Source organism: Camelus ferus, chromosome 23 (assembly GCF_009834535.1).
Source record: "Camelus ferus isolate YT-003-E chromosome 23, BCGSAC_Cfer_1.0, whole genome shotgun sequence".
In the NCBI taxonomy this organism is placed as follows: domain Eukaryota; kingdom Metazoa; phylum Chordata; class Mammalia; order Artiodactyla; family Camelidae; genus Camelus; species Camelus ferus.
The window spans coordinates 3265070-3285391 of record NC_045718.1 but is presented as its reverse complement, the minus strand read 5'-3'; the positions used below and the strand labels follow the sequence as shown (position 1 = coordinate 3285391).

Sequence of the window (20322 nt, the reverse complement as noted above, 5' to 3'; positions counted from 1 at the left end):
TCATGGTAATACTTTGTAGTTTACAGTGTAGAGGTCTTGCATGATTTTTTACAAGATTTGTTTCTAAATATTCTGTGCATTTTGATGCTATTATAAGAGGTACTTAAAATTTTTTCTTTTTCCACTTATTTTTTTTACTACTCAATAGAAACATTTGATTTATGCATATTCATCTTTACCCGACATCTTTGCAAAATTCACTTACTAAATTGGATAGCTTATATGTTATTTTGAATTTATACATATATATACAATCATCACATCTTCAAATAAAGACAGTTTACTTCTTTGACATTCTTTATATATATATATATATTTTTTCTTCTTTTGCTACATTGCTCTGGTTAGTACTTCCAGTACAATGTTCATTAAAAGTGGTGATGGTGGACTTCCTTGTCCTATTCCAGACCTCTAGGAGAAAAGATTCAATATTCTGCTATTAGGAGGTTCTTATACAAATAAATTTACCAGGATGCTTCATTTTTAGTTTGCTGGACGTTTTATCAAATATTATTTAATCTATATGGATAACTTAGAAGAGTTCATCTTTATTAGCTTAATGTGGTGAATCATATAGATTTGATTCTTGGTTTTATTTATTTTCTTTTTTTCCCCCTATTTTATTAATTTTTGTTTTTATTTTTATTACTTCATTCTTTCAATTTTAGGGGGATTATTTGCTATGTTGCTTCTGGTTTGTCTTGAGTTATAAGCTTAAGATAATTGATTTCTAACTTTTTTTTCCCTAATATACGCATTTGAATGTTCATAGCTTAAAATTAGTCTAATACCACTTAATCCATCAGGGATAAAACTGAAACTCTACTGAGATCCTAATTTAGCTATTATTTTAGTTCTAGAATTCCTGTTTTAATATATTCCAATTCTGTTTAAATTTTGCATTTTTCATTTATTTTCTTCATAATATTAATCATAGTTATTTTTAAGTCTATGTCTAGATACAATATTATATATATACACACATATATTTTCAATATATCTAGATTACTTGAGAATCTATATTTTATTTATTAGGTCTTAATTTTTTGGTATTCCTAGCAATTTTGGATTGCGGCACAAACATCATGTATTAAAAAAAAAATAGACTCTGATTGATGTTATTTTCTTGCCGCAAATATTTAATTATTCTGGCAGAGAGACAATTTTTATCCCACCAGTAGATGACTGCTCTATTTCTTATTTGTTCTCACTGCTAGGATTTCAACTGAAAGTCTGGCATACTTACCAGAACCCTTCCTCCTTGGTAGGTTCTGGACTCTAATTTTTTTGTCTCTCTCTCTCAAGCCATGTTCCCTACCCCTATCCAAGACTATGCAATATAGGAATTAGGACATAAAAGAGAAGGAAAATACAAAGATAAATTAAAAAGCTCACCCACATGGTTTTTCTTATTTCTGTGATCTTGATCTCACAAGTCCCGGCAGTCCTAGATACTCACTAATATCTTTAGATTATCATACTTTAAAGAAATTTTATCCAGCTTTTTATTTTTTTCTGAGCAGGAGGATTTTCTGATATGCTTCACAGCTGGAGACAGCTCTGTCTCTTGTAGCTGGGGTCAGAAATCACTTGTAATTATTTAATTACCTGTTTGATGCCTGATATCACTGCAAGATTTTAAGCTCCCTAAGGTTAGGGACTGTACCTGTTTTACTCAATAACCTTTCTAAAACACCAATCATAGCATCTGGCAAGTGGGATGAAATTGAGAACGATTCACAAGACACTGACTAAATGACTGAGTTCCTCCATTTAAAGGTGGATGTAGAAAGCAGAGCCAAAGGCTTGAAAAATTTTTGCAAAAAAAATAGAAGGGGAAGCCTGATGAGAAGTATTAAGTTTCTTCACATGTTTAAAAGGACATAATGATACCATGATTGTTTAGGGACACACAGGTCGAGGATTAACAAAGAGCCCTTGTTTTGAAAATTATCAGTGATCTTGAAGAGAGCATTTACAATAAAGAATTGGGAGAAAAACCGCAGGTGACAGAAGGAGGAGTGATTGGTAGATAAAAAATTGAATACAATGAGAGTCTTATTTTTTAAAACTGAGAATAGGAAAAAGATCAGAAATAGAGTTACATTGATACATGCCTATTAAAATATAAAGGTAGCCACTAGAAATGCAGACGTGAGATGTAGAACATCCAGACTTCTAGAGAGAGAAGGCAATGTAAAATAACAAAGGTCAGAACTTCATAGACTGAATAAAATGAATGATCAGAGAGATACGGAGTAGAGAGAGGTTATAAAAGAGTATCAACAAGATTTATGTAGTTTAGGCACATACAATATATGTATGAATGGAACAGCATATAATTCAAAATCCTGATTTAAAAATTGTACATGCACATATAATAATAATGACCACTATGATACCGTGTGCTAATTCTTTAAGGTAATTCCTGCATTGAAAGCTTACAATAATCCATTTTAGAGATGAAGAAACTGAGTTTGAGAACAGGGAAGTGACTCATGCAAAACTAAACACCAGCATGCAGAGGAGTTGATTTTAAACTTGGGGAATCTGACTCCAGAACCAGCACTTCTACTACGGCTACTGCTGCCTTCCTTATGAACAAGAATGCTGACATCAATATCTCCATTGCCCTTGAAATAGAATTCAATCCATGTGATGCTGTTAATCCATCCATAGCATTGATCACTGTTGTTTATAAAGCACTTTCAAGATTAAAAGTGCTTTTTATTGTACTACATATGTTTATTATGACTGTCATCTGAAACCTACTGCAATAAGGCCTAATGATATGTATAGGTAAAAGTGTCAAAATGTTCATTAACTCAAAATTTAATAAGCCTAAGGAGATCCTGTATCTAAGAGACGTGCACCATCTCATTTCCAGCTACACCATGTCAGAGCGATGGTGGAGCAGAAAATTACTCTAGCTGTAGTAACTGAGAGAGAAGTAGCTTCACCAGAAACTAAGGATCACCAATAAGAATTCCTTTTTGCCACTAATACAATATCGTTTAAAACATTCTTTCTTATACATCTTAGGCCAATAGAGACTAAAAGAATTGAGTTATTGCTCAAAGCTATCAGTTCTTCCAGAAAGGTAGCTCTCAAAATTATGTGATGTATCCTAGTGTATAGCAAGTCACTATTAAGCCAATCTTATAGCTAAGCAAACTTTCTTATGGATTTTTCATTTTCTAACTAACTCACTTAGCTAATTCTTTATTCAACACTTACTGAACATCTGGTAAGGGTCCTACGATGGGCAAGGCATTAATGTTATGACGGAAGAAAACAGTCATAAATTCAGTCTACTTGGGACACAGATAAGAAAGCAAACAATTTTAATGGCATGTAATAGGGTTAAAACAGAGGAATTCTGGTTTCTGCGGTAATACACAGGAGAGACTCCTGACCTCAATTTGGCATGGGACTGGGGGAGGCTGTTGGGAGGCTAAAGGAACAGCTCAGTTGACACTTTAATGATGATCAGGAATTAACCAGGTGAAGGAAAGAGAAGTGCCTGCCAATAAAGGCATTTCAGGCAAAACCATCAGGATCTTCAAAGACCTGGGAATCTAAGAGGATGGGGTACCTCCAAGCAGCTGGGACTGAAAGACAGTTGTACTGCTGGAAAGTAAACCAGGAGGTATATGAAGAGATCAGGCTGAATGGTAAGCAGGTAAACAGAAAAGGGTTCATGTAGGGCATCTTGATGGAATACTTCTGAAAGGTTCTGAGCAAGAGGATGATGAGAAATAGTATTATTTTGAAAAACAGCCTAGAAGAGAGTGAAACTTTTGGTATAGAGACCTACAACACAGACCTGGACAACGAGTGGCTGTAGAACTAGTGGATGGTTCCAAGAGATGTATCAGAGGAAGAACGGCCAGTAGAGGATCAACTGATGGAATGTGAGGGAGGGAGGGAGAAGTAGTATCCAAGGACATTTTCCAGGTTTCTGTCTCAAGCAATCAGTTATAATTCACTCTGGTAAACACAGAAGAAATGGATTGGGGGATGGGCGTGTGAAGAGACAGAGAATTCAAGAAAGAGGCATATACATTCTTTGTTCATTTTCTGCCTGGCTAGATAGATCATTAAATTCTTCACTCTCATCAACTTCCCAGAAGTCCTTGTCTTTCCTCTATGAAATTCTCCTAGGACACATTTTATTTGTGGGGATGACACGGCCACCACTGCCAGAGATAACTTCGATGACCTGAGTTACTAAGAAGGTATTTCTTCCTCCTTATTCCTCCTCCTGCCTCTCTTTTGAAGTTGCACTTAAGGTCAAAGAACCCCCCAGCTAAGACTGTGCCTCAGTCAAGAGAATGTAACTGACCTTCCCTTCTTGAATCTCCAAATGTCTGAGGGGTATTGTTCTGTGAGCTTCCTTCAATATACAGACCTTAAATGTGGTCTTCATAAGATTACCTGGGATTTCCTTCACTCCAATGAAACGCTTAGTGCATGATCTCGTAAAACATTTCTTCAGACCACTAGAACTCGGCTTTGAAAGATCCAGCATTTTCACAATGACATTACTGGAATTCTACCCGACTGTAAATGAAGTTAATCTTAATCTATACTCTTTTAGGCATGTTATACTTATCCTGATACAAAATAGTAACTATAGATACTTAAATATTTTAAATTAATTTTTCCAAGAAAATATATACAAAACAGTGCATTTTACTAAATCCAAAAGCAGTCACCTTCATAGATGCTAGTTTTGCTATCACTGCCATCAGTATGATTCTTTTTCTACTCAAAGTTCCTCTTTCTACCCATTTAAATTGGATGAAAAGAGAACTAAAATTAATCTCTTATACTGATGTAGAAGGTCATTAAGTGACAGAAACATATTATACTTTCACAATGAAGTCTTAAAGAAGATCCCAAAATAGCCAACATATTGTTAAGAAAAAGACACTAGACAATTTAAGTTGGTATATTTGAGATGATCAAAAACCTCGAGGACAGGGCGGAAAGCCTGTGTTTGAGAGAATGGCATGAGTGTGTGAGAACACACGTATAGTGTGCATGTTCAGGCAACAACACAACTTTATGTGGTAATAGAAGAGATGGGAAAAGTTGACGCTTTAAGCCACTTAGAAGAGTGTTAGCAGCTAACAGAAAGTTTATTTCAACGAACAGGTTATTCTATTGTACTGGCATGGTCAGTGCCACCTTGGCTTGCTGGCCACCTGAGGCCATGTTGGGCAGCATGTTGAGCAGAGTAGATGCTATTAAGAGGTATTTTCACTTGTCAAGCATCACTATCCACTTGTGTTGGTTTCTCTCCCATTTCTTTGATCTCAGCTCCCTTCTACTTGGTGAATGGAGGAAAAACATAGCCCTCTCCCACCATCACCTGAAAGTTCCTGAGAATTTACTTGTACCTCTCTAGCAAAGGGAATAAAAAGTAAACTATCTTAATATTCACTTCTTAATGTTCCTAGTTATCATGGGTTAGTCTGACTTCTGTTATTCCAAGAAGACAGGCATTTGGATCCTTGTCCCTCCCCATCCAAAGAGATGAGCCCAACAAGACAGTCACATCTCTTCTGATTCTGTCCAGTCAGAAACACCTACGCAGAAGAGCCTCGTCATTACCCGAGACCCACTTCTTTACTTTGCTCCCAAGTTCTGTGTTCTTACTCTTGCCTTTGTTTTTCTGTATCATTGCTGCCTGCTTGCTAAACTGCTAGGCCGTAGATTTATATGTTTGGTTTTCAGTAACTATAGCCAAAATCTAACATCAAAGTTTAAATTAAGTTGTGATTTAAATATGCCTTGAAAAGACTTGGCATTTTATTTAGGTATTTTGGGGTTTTTTTTTGTTGTTGTTCATTTCTTTTTGTTTTTAAAGCACTTCCTGGTAAAACTACTTGCTCCCAGTCAGAAGAAAACAAATACTGGGACATCAAGGGTGTTGAGGGTCAGAATTAATATGCTTTTGGTAATTAGTGGATCTGAAGAAGTTTGTCCTGCTTGTACCTTCACTGTAACTGCTTATAATCAGCTTTTCTTTAATGCAGTGTTTAAATCTCTCAGTTCACTAGAAATAATACAAAAAATAATAAAGTATCAATATCACAGAGTAAAAAAATAGAAAATAGATGCTTTTAAAGAATATTGATTTCAGGGGGTTGCATTTCTCTCTTCATGGCTTGGTAATTAATTGTATTTCTGGGTATTAAAGCCTTTTTGTTCAGCCATGCTGGGGAAGGCAAGTACGAAGCGACAAAAACGTAAGACAATCATTTGGTGTCCTTGAACGGCATTATTATGAAGAAAGTGTACAGAGTTCTCATCTGCAAGATATTCAACATCAGTAATCACATTTTTCATGAAGACAAATAAAAGGGAATTACATCCAGGTGCACACGTGTGCTCATCTCCCCAGTGGGTTGCTACAAAGATCTCCCCAAAGGCAGTTCCTGATTTCTGGGCAGGGTCACCAGTAAAGGCAGTTTAAAAGGCTGGTGTGATTGGCATCTGGATACTACAATAGTCAAACCTTCCCCCAAATGATCATGGACCTGTTTTCGCTAATAGGAAAAGAAGTGACAAGGAGAGAGAGGGTCACCTTTGGAACGCCAGTCTGAGGATTTTAGTTTGCTGTTTTTATCAGGTTCCGTTTGGATTACTAGCATTACATGGAAAGGACTAAGTTCTTTGTGTAAATCAAATGGATTTACTCTGCATTCCTGAAAAAAAATAAGCAAATCTTTTTTTTCCCTCTGAAGACACAACGATAGCCCCCTTCCAACTGTGGACGGGGATGGGGGGGTGCAGTTTTGGAAGGATGAAGCACTGTTAACCCCATGTAACCAAGGGAATATTTCATTATGAGTATTCAGATGTTTTCTAGTTATAAGATCATGAAAGTATGTTTAATTTGCTGCTTCTTTACATCCTCTGATATAAGCCAAAAATTGAACATTCATTTCATGTTGAGTAATTTTCCCCATATCACTAAAGTTATCCCTAGAAGTTAACTTATCCCCATAAATTCTTCAGAATAGTAGCAAAAAAGCATAAAAATACGTTAATCTTAAAATTGTGAATGCAATATTATATGAAAGAACTTTAACAAAACAACTTATTTAAAAAGCTAAGTGTTTTTAAACTCAGATGCCTTGGTAATAACTTCTATTTTGAATTTTTGAGGCTACATAAATATCCTGTGTTTACTGACTTGGAATTTTAGAGGTTAAGGCACTGATCATCCAGTACAATCCTTGGTTTAATGGATGAGCATGATCAGACCCACAGGAAAGCAGTTTGTCTAATGTCTCAACACTAGGTAGATTAATTTAACTGTTTTCAAAAACAAAATTCAATATCACAATTTAATATAGAAATTGCATATTACTCATACCCTAGATATAACATTTAGGCAAACATATATTGTACATGTAGCGGCAGATGACTTAATAGAATGCTGACTTAATGAATTGCAGAAGACTCTTAGGAAAGCTCCTGTCTCATAGTAGGCACTTAATAAATATTTGTTAAGTGAGTGACAGCTAATAGCTAATGTTTATGACTGTAAAGCAATCTATGTGGCAGGCACTGTGCTAAGGTGGGCTATCTCCTGTGATCCTTATCTATCAGCTAGATCTCAATACTATAATTAGTATTATTATGCCAATTTTAAAGAAAAGGAAAGCAGAGGCACAAAAATGATTAAGCGGTTTTTCTAATTACATTTAGCTAATAAATAATGGAACCTGGATCTGAAACTTACTAGTTAGCCTACTCCCAAAGCCCTCATTCTTAAGCATACAGAAATGGGAGAGTTATTTGTACTATGATATAAACAACTGATAATATAACCTTCCTGGAAATCAGATTTTTGAAAGAACACTTGTATCAGAAAGGAAAGGGGACCAAAAAGATATCGACCCCCAAAATTCATTTGGTTAATTTTTTACCCCCAGATTTTGACAGAGCTCACCCTTACGATAACAAGGTTAATAATTTCTAATAGTAAGCAACATAGGCATATATTAACATGTTTGAATTATTTTCATTCTATCATATGCGGTAAAAACATTTAAAGCAAATATGGAAAAAGGGTGAGCTATGTAAGAGATTCCTTTCTTCAACTGCAATAATAATACTGAGGATTTCAACATACTGCTATGACCACGGAACATGTTATGAATGTATTTACAAATCCTATCATTGATGGGTGAAATATGACGTTCATTTTCTTATATAAAATATGTATAATAATATACAACACTGCATATTTGTTTTTGAGTTATTTGATATCTCTATTCATATTTCAGGAATCATATTAGTTAGAGTTTGAGATTTTGAAATGAATCAAAATAAGACATCTTACTTCTTATAATTATTCACTTTTTCAATATAATTCATCATCTTACAGATTTCCAGGATTTGCTCATTAAATACACCTCCGAGTCGAAAAACTGCATGAAATACACAGGTATGTGCACTGAAAGTTCTACTGGACACACAGCAGCTCAGCTCATTGAAAATAATTTTGCTCAGTGTTAAACATCAAGCTTTATTAACACTCGAGAATTAACTGCTATGGGGAAAAAATCTTTTCCCCAGAAGTCTTTGGGGACACAAGCAAATAAACAACATCAATACTATTTACTGTTCATTATCTAAAAAGCCAAAAATACGAAAGATAAATCTGAAAAGTTTAGCAGTGTTGGGCAAGGCAGATTTGGGTGAAATGATTTCATCTCCTTTCCTCATTTATGACTTTCAGATACTTCTTATTCCACAGCTTTCAAAGAACTGTCCTTGGGTGCCCCTTCCCCTTCTGCGGCAAAGCACCAGCTTCTGAACCAAAAGCCTCCAATGCACATTTTACCTCTAAAATTCTGCAGCTGTGGCACTTTCTGGGGAGCCAGTTACTGGAGCCTCATTTTCTCACGGACCATGTGGGGGAAAGTACTTACCTTTGAACTTGTACATAGGGTTGTCAAGGGATTGGGTGAGAGAATATATAGATAAAGCAGATGTACGATGCCAATTATACACTCACCTTTCTACACTAGAAGATGCAAGTTAAAGGAAAACCATTGAGTTGATTTTGTAAACTAGTCCTGGCTCATAATTGGATAAATTTAGTTAAACCATGATAATAATGAATATTTTCATAATGAAAATAATGAAAAATGTAAACCAGCTCAATAAAAGTCTCCAACCAAACCTGCCAACTGAGTCAAAGGGTCAAACCAATCATTTGGTGGTGACCTCATTCCTTTAAAAGTTAAGAGAGCCTTAAAAGTTAGCAAAGCTATAATAAAAAGGAGCTAGCAAGGCCCCAGAACGTGCCCGAATGCAGAAGAACTGCTATTCTCCAGGAATCACCAAAGCTCCAGGGAGCAGTTCAAGCCAAAACCGTGATCTCCCTGCCTTGTCCTTCAAATGATGTGCGCTCCAAACACATTTTCCGTGCAGCTGGAGGCTTTGTTATAGACAGAAGGATGCTGCTTAGTGAGGCCGGTGTTTACAGCCTAACTTTTTTAAAGAGGAATTTGGAAAACTTCCCAGACACTGCATCTGCCCCAAGCCCTTGCACCTCAGAGTATAAGGCCGGTGAGGGAGACAGCACAGACGACTAAATTTATTAACAGTGGACGGGCCACTCTATCTTTCACGGCAACAACAGTAGGTGATCCCATCAAAAATCTGTCTGCTGGCTAGCCAGCAAATCCAAGCTGACATGCTCGCTGCCGCGATACCCAGATGAATGGGAATGAAGGCTGTTTCCTCGAAGAAACACATCATGAGCCAAATGCTGGACCAGGAAGGCAGTATCTAGTTCCATCTGAGAAAAAGTCCTTCACTTTTTAACCATTGGTTCTTCTCCAGATACCTATCTTCCCTCTCCCCCCTCCTTTTTTTTTTGACTTTTACGAATACTAAGCAGAAGCTGAGCATTTTAGGGGAGCTCAACAGTTGAATTTCCAAAACTCAGTGAGGAGTTTGATGTACTGGGCCAGGGGTGAAACACACATTAATCTCAATATAATCTCAGCCAGAATTTAATCATGATTCATTACAAACATACATCAGCAGCCATCCTCACTTAAAAGCAAACTATTTACGATTTTAGGTAAAAATAAAATGATACTTGAGCTACATTTTATAGCTCAAATTCCATTTCATTGTCCTCAACATATTCAACATTTTAAAGGCTAGCTATATGTTCCACAATGACTTTCTCATGGATTAAATGAATATCATCATGAGTTTACAGAATATACATTTTTATTTTTAATTTCTTTAAATGGGAAAATAAAGTATATATCATAATTATAGTTTTCTGTATCTGTAATAAAATAACACTTAAAAACTGTAACTCATAGAGGTAACAGGACTTCCAAAATACTGTAATACCAGTAAGACCAGGAATTAAATGAGACACATGAGGCCACACAGTGAGGGGTGGATCTTGCGTTCATTTAAAATTTTTATATTTTACTGGGGACTTTATTTGCACTGATTTTTATTTTAAAACTATTGTACTAAAACACTATTTACGTTGATTACTGGATTTTTGGTGCCTTGAAATTTTGTGCCTCACTTGACTAGGCCTGACCCAGAAAAGGTATGTTATCCCTGAAATTACTGTTTCCTGTAATGCTCTCCACAGAACGCGGGGTATTAACAGTTGTTATACTTAAAAAAAAAAAAAAAAAAGTTACATCAAATAAGCTCTAGGAATACTTAGTTAAACAAAGTTAAATAGCTTTCTTAAAATTCTCTTTAGAGATTTTAATAACCTGATGTGTACTGGGACTCTCTGATAAGATAGGCATTTCTCAAACTCATTTGCCCACAGAACTCTCTTCATAGAGCAACTGAAAAATATTCCGAGAAACACAGTCTGGTAAATACTGTCCAAGAGTCATTTCCAGCACATACTTTGAACCAATAGGCCTGCCTTTCCACATCTACTTTTTTTTCCCCCTTTCTTTCCTCCACTTACCTGAATTCTTTCCCAGAATACTAAAAAGATACATATGTTGACAGAACCAAAGTTATAAAAGGCCTACATTAGTGTCTCTATAAACAAGCATAGCAAACATTCACTGTAAAGGGACATCAAAATAACTGGAAACACCTCAGGGCTCAGTGCCTCTTAAAACAATGTCAAGCACTTACCAGTGAAGTCTGTATTGACTGGGTGAGTGGAGCTAGGAAATTTGTAATATCCATTTCCTATGAAACGAGTTCCTTTCATCATCGTGGCCCCCGAAGCTGGCAGAGATGCCTCCCTCCTTTCCAGCTGATAGATAGGGGAGGGTCCATTCTGTTCTTCAGGTGGGAGCCACCGAAGGTGGACGGCTGTGCTGTTGATTCCTTCAACCAGAGGTGGCTGCAGCTGGGCTGGCGCTAAGTATTAGAAAAACCTTGTTACTTTCAAGGATGTGATTTCTGTCTCCAGACACATATATGCACACATATGTCCACGTGTCCCTGCATACATCACACTCAAAATCAAATCAGCATGGTCTCGAATATTCATATGGTTCTAGGAACTGAAAACATGAGATAGAGTTCATCTTAAATGTGACTAAAGAACATTTAAATGACTAATAAACACGCATTTATCATTAAACAAATTTTTTTCTTACAAATAATTTCTCTATTTTCTCTTATTCCATTAACAGATACTATACATTACATTCTGTTGGTGCCCCACCCAGATTCCCTTTACTAAGCAGGTGCTTCAGGGCTACAGCTCCTGTGCCCGCTGGTCTCTCATGGCTCATGGCTGCTCCGTTTTCTAGAGAAATCCCTTGAGTGGGAGCTACCCTACCCAGGAGTTACACCTTGTGAAACCAGTGACTACCAGCCAATGGTTAATGATCACAAAGCACAGAGGCCCTTGTCTTAACGAGGCGTCAAGTCAGGGCTGTAATTCACAGAAGCCAAGCAGGTAAAGGAAATGGTTGAAATGGGCTCCTTGGGGAGACAAAGAAACTGTGGGATCAGAGAAGAACAGGGTGGAGGTAAACTAAGTTGTGGCAGCCAGCGCTTGATTTAGGAATGATGACCCAATGCTGCCAATATTTTGTTTAAAAAAAAAAAGTCATTTTACACATAATTTTCTGATTTTTAAAATTTAGCATCTGGTCTAAATTAAAATAAGCAAGCAAAAACCACTCTGAAAGCAAAAACCAAACAAAGCATCCACATGGAAGAACGAGCCTGTGTCTTGTCCAGCATAAAAGACTGTGGGCAGCTTCATGGGCCTTGGAGTGCCCACACCACCAGCAGCAGTGGCCTGGGCCTTGGGCAGTGAGTGCCCAGCGCCTACACACACGCTGGGGACATGCTTTGTGGTCCTGGGACACAGGCAATCCTTTGGAGCCTCCAGAGAAGCTCCAGGAGTAATAGGTTTGAAACTTTCCTTAAAACCTACTGGATTCAAAAAGATACATGCATCCCAATGTTAACAACAGCACTATATACAACAGCCAAGACATGGAAACAACCTAAATGTCTATCAACAAAGGACTGGACAAAGAAGCTGTGGTACACTTATACAATGGAATACCACTCCGCCATAGAAAAGAATAAAACAATGTCATTTGCAGCAACATGGATGGACCTGGAGATGGTCAGTCTAAGTGAAAAGCCAGAAAGAGAAAGAAAAAATACTGTATGACATCACTCATATGTAGAATCTTAAAAAAAGACACAAATGAACTCATTTACAAATCAGAAACAGACTCACAGACATAGAAAACAAACTTATGGTTACCAGGGCGGGAAGCGGGTAAGAAGGGATAAATGAGGAGTTTGAGATCTGCAGATACTAACTACTATATATATAATAGATAAACAAATTTTTTTCTGTATAGCACAGGGAACTATATTCAATACCTTGTAATGATCTATAATGAAAAAGAATATGAAAACAAATACATGTATGTATATGTATTTCTGAAACATGCTATACACCACTGACACAACATTGTAAACTGACTATACGTCAATAAAAATAAAAATAAAAATACCTACTGGAAAGGAATCAGATTAATAACAAAGTTGTTGAAAATGAAGGCTTGTTTTGATTTTTATTTTCTTAAAACAGCTGAGTTTGTAGGATGAGATAAATACCTACTCTAAGTGTGTCAGCTGGACTTGAGGGGTGAAAGTGAAGAAAGGAAAAAAAACGTCGTAATCACCAGGCCTATTTATTAAGGACCTAAACGAAGGCTGTGGACTTTTCATTTACACATATGTTAACACAGCCTTATGCAGGCACAGTCTTTGCCTGTTTCAATAAATGTAATTTAAAATGATGTGAATACAAAAACTAGTATCTTTAAACCAAGAAAGAAAATTCACCTTAAAACAGCTTAGAACAGTGACCACGTGTTACTCTCTAGAAAGCTTGGCCAGCTTTGCGTAGAGAAACAATTAACTGTGATTCTATTTTCACGTTTAGTAAAGGAGAGAGGGCACTGAGCAAAAAGTTCATCAACTCAGAAAGATAATTAACAATTTTGTTCTTCTGCTGCTGCTGCGAACCCTGTGATATTTTTGCTCTTACACATATGGATCTGTAAATTTTATGCATGATTTCCTTTAGTATTCTTTGCCAAAAATTAGCTACATGGTGGGTTCTCAAAGATTTCTTTCTATAAGCTATGATCCCTCTTCAAAATAATCCAAAACAAAATGAAAAGCTAAGCGATGCAGAAACTTCTTCTCCCACTAATCTCATCTTCAGAGTTTGGAGTTCTGTCTTTGTATTAAAAGTTCAGCAAGCCATTATTGGCTATTAGCTTAACTGCGGAAGGAGGACTGTCAAAATTTTTGAGTATTGGGCTCAGGGAAGCAATGGAGGACCGATTACATCTTTTTTAATTGTCTAAAATTTGCTACTCAGAAGCACAAAAGAGGAATTTTGATTTCTTCTGTTACATTTTCTGTATTCCCTTTAAGATTCCCTAGTGTTCTGGATACAAGGACCTGAACGTTTAAGTTTGAAAAATACCCTCTATTCCAGTGATAACCGATAGAACTTTCTCTAGTGGAAATGTTCTAGATTTGTACCGTCTAATGTGGTGGGTACTAGCCACAAATGACTACTGAGCACTTAATATGTGGCTAGTAAGACTGAGGACTGGAATTTTTCATTTTACTAATTTTATTTTAAATTTAAATAGCCACATATATACCTACCATGGCTACTATGTTGTACAGCAAAGACTTAGAGAATCACAAATTAAACATATTTGATGTATTAAGAACAGAATTTCCATTTTAACTAAATATTTAGTGAAATTATGAATAAGCTTCCTATACTTCTTAATAACTGAAGAATTTTATTTTTACTTAAAAGCTGCTTCTTTCTCAAGGTCCCATTTGTCTGACATTTGATAGTCTTTTGCTTTACTCCAGTCACCCAGGTGGATGAGGATAACGAAGCTCTGTACCACCACTGTATTCAGAGTTCTTTCCCCACTGATACATAATCCAAAATCACATCTTAAGCAGGAATATAATTTCAAAGTCAAACAAAATAAAAGGAATTCCAGCAACTCGACAGGTTGCTTTTCTGTTTGTTTTAATATCTACTAAAAGTGAGAGGACACAATTTTTTAAATATGGCAAAATGATTATTATCAATGAGGACACGTGTGCATTGAGAATCCACTAAAATTCATGCTGACTATTTAACAAGTGGTGGAGCTTCTAGGTTCACAGGAGAATTACTCCACCAAGCATTTAAACTGCTCTTAGGAAGTCGAGTACAAAGAATGAGTGGAACTAGAGTGTACACACACACACACACACACACACACACACACGTATTTGTATAAATATGTATATACACATTTTTATTCACTTGCTTAAAAATAAACACCTTTGCAGCTGGTAGGTTATAGTTTCACTTGCGGGGAGTCAACCCAGCCTGCTTCAAAGGGTGAGCACCTACCTAGTCATTATCTTCAGAGTTCCCCTAAGACCAGAAAGGGAATTTTCAATCAATTAAACTAGACTGATCTCACACACACATACACAAGCAAAAATGATACGAAAAATACGTACTCCTGAACTGTTAAACACATGCACACAAACACAGACTCACTAAGAGACAGGGTGGGTAGAAGACCATAGCTCAGACATAAAAGCACAGGGAATACAGGTATGAATTTGTTATCAGAAAACAGTAAATTAAGAGACAACATAAAACAATGGAAAAGTCTCTGCAGACTTTTAGAGACTGTAATTTTCACTTTTTATCTATTTCTGCATGATTTTTAGATAAATCACTTCAAACCTATGTGCCTCAGTTTTCCCACCAACACCACAAGGATAAATGTTCAGTGGAATACTTTGACAATAACTGCTTTTAAAAACAATACACATAATTGCCTTAGGTTTTACAAAACAAATTTCTGTACAAATACAAGGCACTATTATTACTAGCCAATAAAACATCTTTCAAAATACATACTATGTAATGACTCAATTCACCCACATTCAAAATCTATCTGTATTTACTAAGAAAATCCTCTTATAAATGTAAAGTATCACATGGATCTTCAATATCCATCATTTCAAAGAATAACAACATGCAAAGTCTTTTTCCACTTGGAATAAAATTACAACGTTCTTGTATTTTTTGCAGTAGCTCTGTAATCCAATTTCTGGTCTAGCTCTTCTATTTATAAGCATTCTTTTATAAAACACTCTGCAGTATACATTCTTCTTTATGCAGCATTTATTACTTTATAATCTGATTAATAGCATATCATAATGCATAAATTTACACTTGCAAAATTTATGCAGTGTGGAGTTTGAGCATCCTAGGATAAGAACCATAGAAGAAATGAGCAGAAGCTCTGGCTGATGACAGGTCTTTAAAATCGAATCTGTGTTTTCAAGGAAGACTGTTGTCTGTGAAGACTGCATGGCTGTGTCAACATCTTAAAACATCAACTTTCTATCGGGAAGACAGCAAACTAAGAATGAACAGCCTTCTCGCATCTCGGGGGTGAGAGGCGAGCAGACTAACAGAAGACATCCTCAGGCGTCTCGTCAGTGGAAAATGATTCTACTGTTTCTCAGAGATGCAAACTGTCCCAGGAAACGTGGTCTGTCACACAATGTTGTGCCCAAACACCTGTGAAAGGGCACTGGGACCAGGACTTAAGCATGAAATCCAGGACTGGTCGTGAAGCCCTGATTTCCCAGTTGGCAACGTGTCTCCAATCAGTGTCCAGGAGACTAAAGGATTCTCCCCTAGACTCTCAGAAGTTTCTCAGTGCTGCCTTGTTGACTATCCATTCTCTGACTAAGGAAAGAAGAACAAAATCTATTTTGCCATTTCCTTCTCAGTTTTCTAGTCTCCTTCAAGAGAGAAGATGTAAACTGAAAAGCAGAAAACTTAGGTTCTAGACTCACTGTTTAGGACCCTAATTATGGAACACTGGCTAATCCATTATTTGGTCTCTATGTTCTTCAGTACCTCACTCATTCATTTTTTTTTTTTTTTGGAAAAAAATTTGAAGTATAGTTGATGTACAATATTATAGAAGTTACAGGTGTACAATAATAGAGTGATTCAAAATTTTTAGAGCTTATACACCATTTATGGTTAGCGTAAGATATTGACTATACTTCCTGTGTTGTACAATATATCCTTGTAGATTTTCATTGAGGCATAGTCAATTTACAACATTAATTTCTATGTACAGCCTAGTGATTTATTTATAAATATATATCCTGTAGCTTACTTTATACATAATGGTTTGTGTCCCTTAAGCCCCTCCCCCTATACTGCCCCTCCCCTCTTCCCACTGGTAATACTAGTTTGTTCTCTGTACCTGCGAGTCTGCTTCTTTTTTGTCCAACATTCACTAGTCATATTTAGATTCCACATATAAGTGATATCATACAGTATTTTTCTTTCTGTCTTATTTCACTTAGCATAACACCCTCCAAGTCAATTCATGTTGTTGCAAATGGCAAATTTTCATTCTTTTTAATGGCTGAATAGTATTCCTCTGTGTGTGTGTGTGTGTGTGTGTGTGTGTGTGTGTGTGTGTGTGTGTGTATCTCACATCTTCTTTATCCATTTATCTGCTGATGGGCACTTAGGTTGCTTCGATATCTTGGCAACAGTACATAACGTTGCTCTGGACATTGCAGTGCAGGCACCTTTTCAGATTAGTGTCTTTTGTTTGTTTGCTTGCTTGTTTTCGGAAATACACCCAGGAGTGGAATTGCTGGGTAGTACCTCATTTATTGAAGAGCATGACAGACCCAATTATGCTAGGATCTCATCCAGTTTCAAAATTCTGATTGAACATTTTCAAGCCGTGCTTCTCAGTACTCAACCACGCAGGGGCGCTGGTAATATGGATCCCCTCAGCCCTCCAGGACATCAGCCAGCTTATCTGCTTCAGCTCTGAGCCACTTTGTTCTTGGCCCCAGCACGCCATATAAATATTATGATTTTTCTATGTGTTCTGTGATACCAGGGGAGGTCCAGGAAGCACTGCTTTTAGGGAACTTAAGGAGAACAACCTCCTTGGTAAGTAACATTACCTTAGCCAACAGCTGTCACACTGGGGATCATCAATGACTTGCAAGTAACTCGCATTCTACACGTGAGGCAGGCTAGGATCCACGGTTTCTGAACCACACACCCAGCAGCAATGATGACAACAAGCACTGTTCCCTAAAGCCTACCATTAATACAAGGGAGTTGCTTGGGCTGTAATTATGGTATCCCTGGTACCCAAACCTGAAGCTTTTATGGGGCTTATGCAATTAACTACTTAAATGCATTGTAACACTTGCTTCTCTGACAGCAAAGTATTGATTTTTAAATCAATTTCAAGTCTCCTCCAGCACAAATAAATGTACTACAGTTACAGTTAATGCACTGTGTACATGCATTAAATGTTGGTGTGACAAAATTTATTATTTTGTGATCTATAGAATTGAAGTTGGGCTCCTCAGAACGTAGCATCACGGATCCAACATCAACATGGAAACTACCATTGTCCTTGATACTCCAAATTCTCTAACTTCAACAAGCTAGAGATCTTTTTTAATAGGATACTTAGGCTTTAAAAAAAAAAAAGGAAGGAATGAGGAATATAAATCTTTCCTGGATGTCAGAGGAGGAGAAAATTAAAAATAGTCCAACAGAGAAGATAACAGTTTATATTTTCCTAAAGGTGTCACTGTGGGCGTATGGCAACTTTGCTGAGACGAATTCCTGTCTATTTAATCTTTTCTCTTGCACTTACTTCAGGCACAGCTATCAAAATATTTTGCATACAACAGTCTAATTCTTACACATTTAAAATTGTTGTTTAATGCCTTACTGTGGTTAATACATCAGAAAATTAAAAGTGTTTTAAAAAGTCTAATTTCTGCTATGCCAGAAAGGCCAACAGAGGCCCCGTGAAAGTCACGTATTTCAGTGCAAACATGGTAACAGAGGTCATTACATATTTTATCAACAAGACTATTCCTTGGGCACAACGACACATTCAAAATTAAACTTGGTGAGTAAAAAGCAGTTAATTTTGTTTTGCTAGAAATAATATCATTTTAGTTTTAGCATCTAAGACAGATGCCAGCATTTCACTCTGAACAGATGGTAATTCCATCTAATAGTGCATCTCTGTATTAGTAAGGTCTGTTGTGTATACAAACAGTAATAAACAGTAGGTAAGGATCAAAATAAATTTTAATTGTTGACATTAAATTCTGGCAGCCACGGTTCTAAGGCTGCAATATTCCTTTTTCAAGTCTGTCAGATTTACTAATGCTACAAAAGCTTTGTCGAAAACTGTCGAATCCCAGTTTCAATAAAAAGATGCTGCATGCTACCAGTTACTGGTCTGCACCAGGATACCTGTTTTCATGAACTAAAATAATCCTTCAGGAATAACATGGGGCTGGCGCTACCATCTACGTGCCACTCTGCCAGGATTTCTTCTAGCATTTCCAGAATGCTGCTGAAGGACTGAGCCTTTAATTAAGAGGTCGATATAAAATGCTACGTCCTATGTTACATGTGAGGTCACAGTGTTACCACAGCCACTTTCCTACTCTGCTGAGTAAGGGGCTCCCATTTAACCCAAGTCTCTTTGCAAATCTGGGTATCCCTAAACGTCTCTGAAAGTGACACCGTTCCTTTCATTTTGTTTGCCTTGCCCGAGTCTGAAGGATTTCCCGGAGAATCACAGCTCTCATCAGTTGCTCTTCTACAGGCTTTGCTGGGGATCAAGGGTGCCAACCAGCACCAATTTGGTTCTCATAATGCCCCCAACGATCTGGTATTATAAGGAGTAGAGGCTATTTATTTTAGGAAGCTCCCATGTCATCAAAAAAAAAAAAAAATCATTAAAAAAAACAACCCAGTTTGGCATTCAAGTGACGGTTCAATAACAAACATGCTTTGCAATCATATTTCTTTAAAAAAATGGTTGTATTTTTTTTAATCATGAAAAATATATTGCTTCCACCATATGGGACAACCAACGACTCACCAACCGATTTAAGATGCAGCATATTGAGCTGACCATATGTTACAGTGCTGTTGAATGGCTGAGTGATTCATGCCCGTCACATTCTAGTATATCAATTAAAGCTCCTTGAAGTCTGCATGATTTGTGTCTCTGTTATTAAACCCTGCTAATTCATCCCACTTACACATCTGTTATAAATCTCTAGGAGTGCTGCATGATTCATGGCAATCTGTGAGCATGCTACAGCAAATTCTTCTCCTTGTAATTAACAGTAAATTGTTTTACTGCCATGCAATGAATTTTTCAGTTATATTGCAAATGAACTCCTAAATGTGCGGTTCTTTCCTAAGAACTGACTTATATCATTAGGCAATTAAAAAGTATTGCTTTGAACCCAAAGCTTTTAATCAAGAGGAAGACAACTTAAACATTGCTGAAGAGCCATGGAAATTTGACGTGTTGGCTAGAAGTGTAAAATCACTTCTGTTGTTGAAAGAGCAAAACAAACAAACAAAACCAACCCCTCCGGGTCCCCGGGATTTCACTGACGCTGACACCAAGGAGCTGCTGCCTCAGAACACTTGGCGAGACAAGTTTGCACAGATACTGTTTATCTTAGAAGTGACTTAAGTCATCTGTCATTACCAAATTTCTCAGATTGCCTTACACTTCTCTAACTGTAAAACAGTGCCTTTCTTCTTGAAATAAATAATTGGATAATTAGCCAAGTTGAATCATCAGAGGATTTCACTGCTGTTCAAGTGTTCTTGTCAAAGGTGAAGCAGATTCATTTCAGCTTGCC

General features: G+C 36.8%; 1 protein-coding gene across 1 annotated transcript in view; it reads right to left on the bottom strand.

Moving 5' to 3' along the window:
* The window catches only part of USH2A (usherin), a 640561-nt gene that overhangs the window by 444509 nt on the left and 175730 nt on the right, over positions 1–20322 (bottom strand). The window contains exon 20 of the mRNA XM_032466772.1: positions 11170–11400. Coding sequence (XP_032322663.1) covers positions 11170–11400 — 231 coding nt within the window. The remainder of the gene's footprint in view (positions 1–11169; positions 11401–20322) is intronic.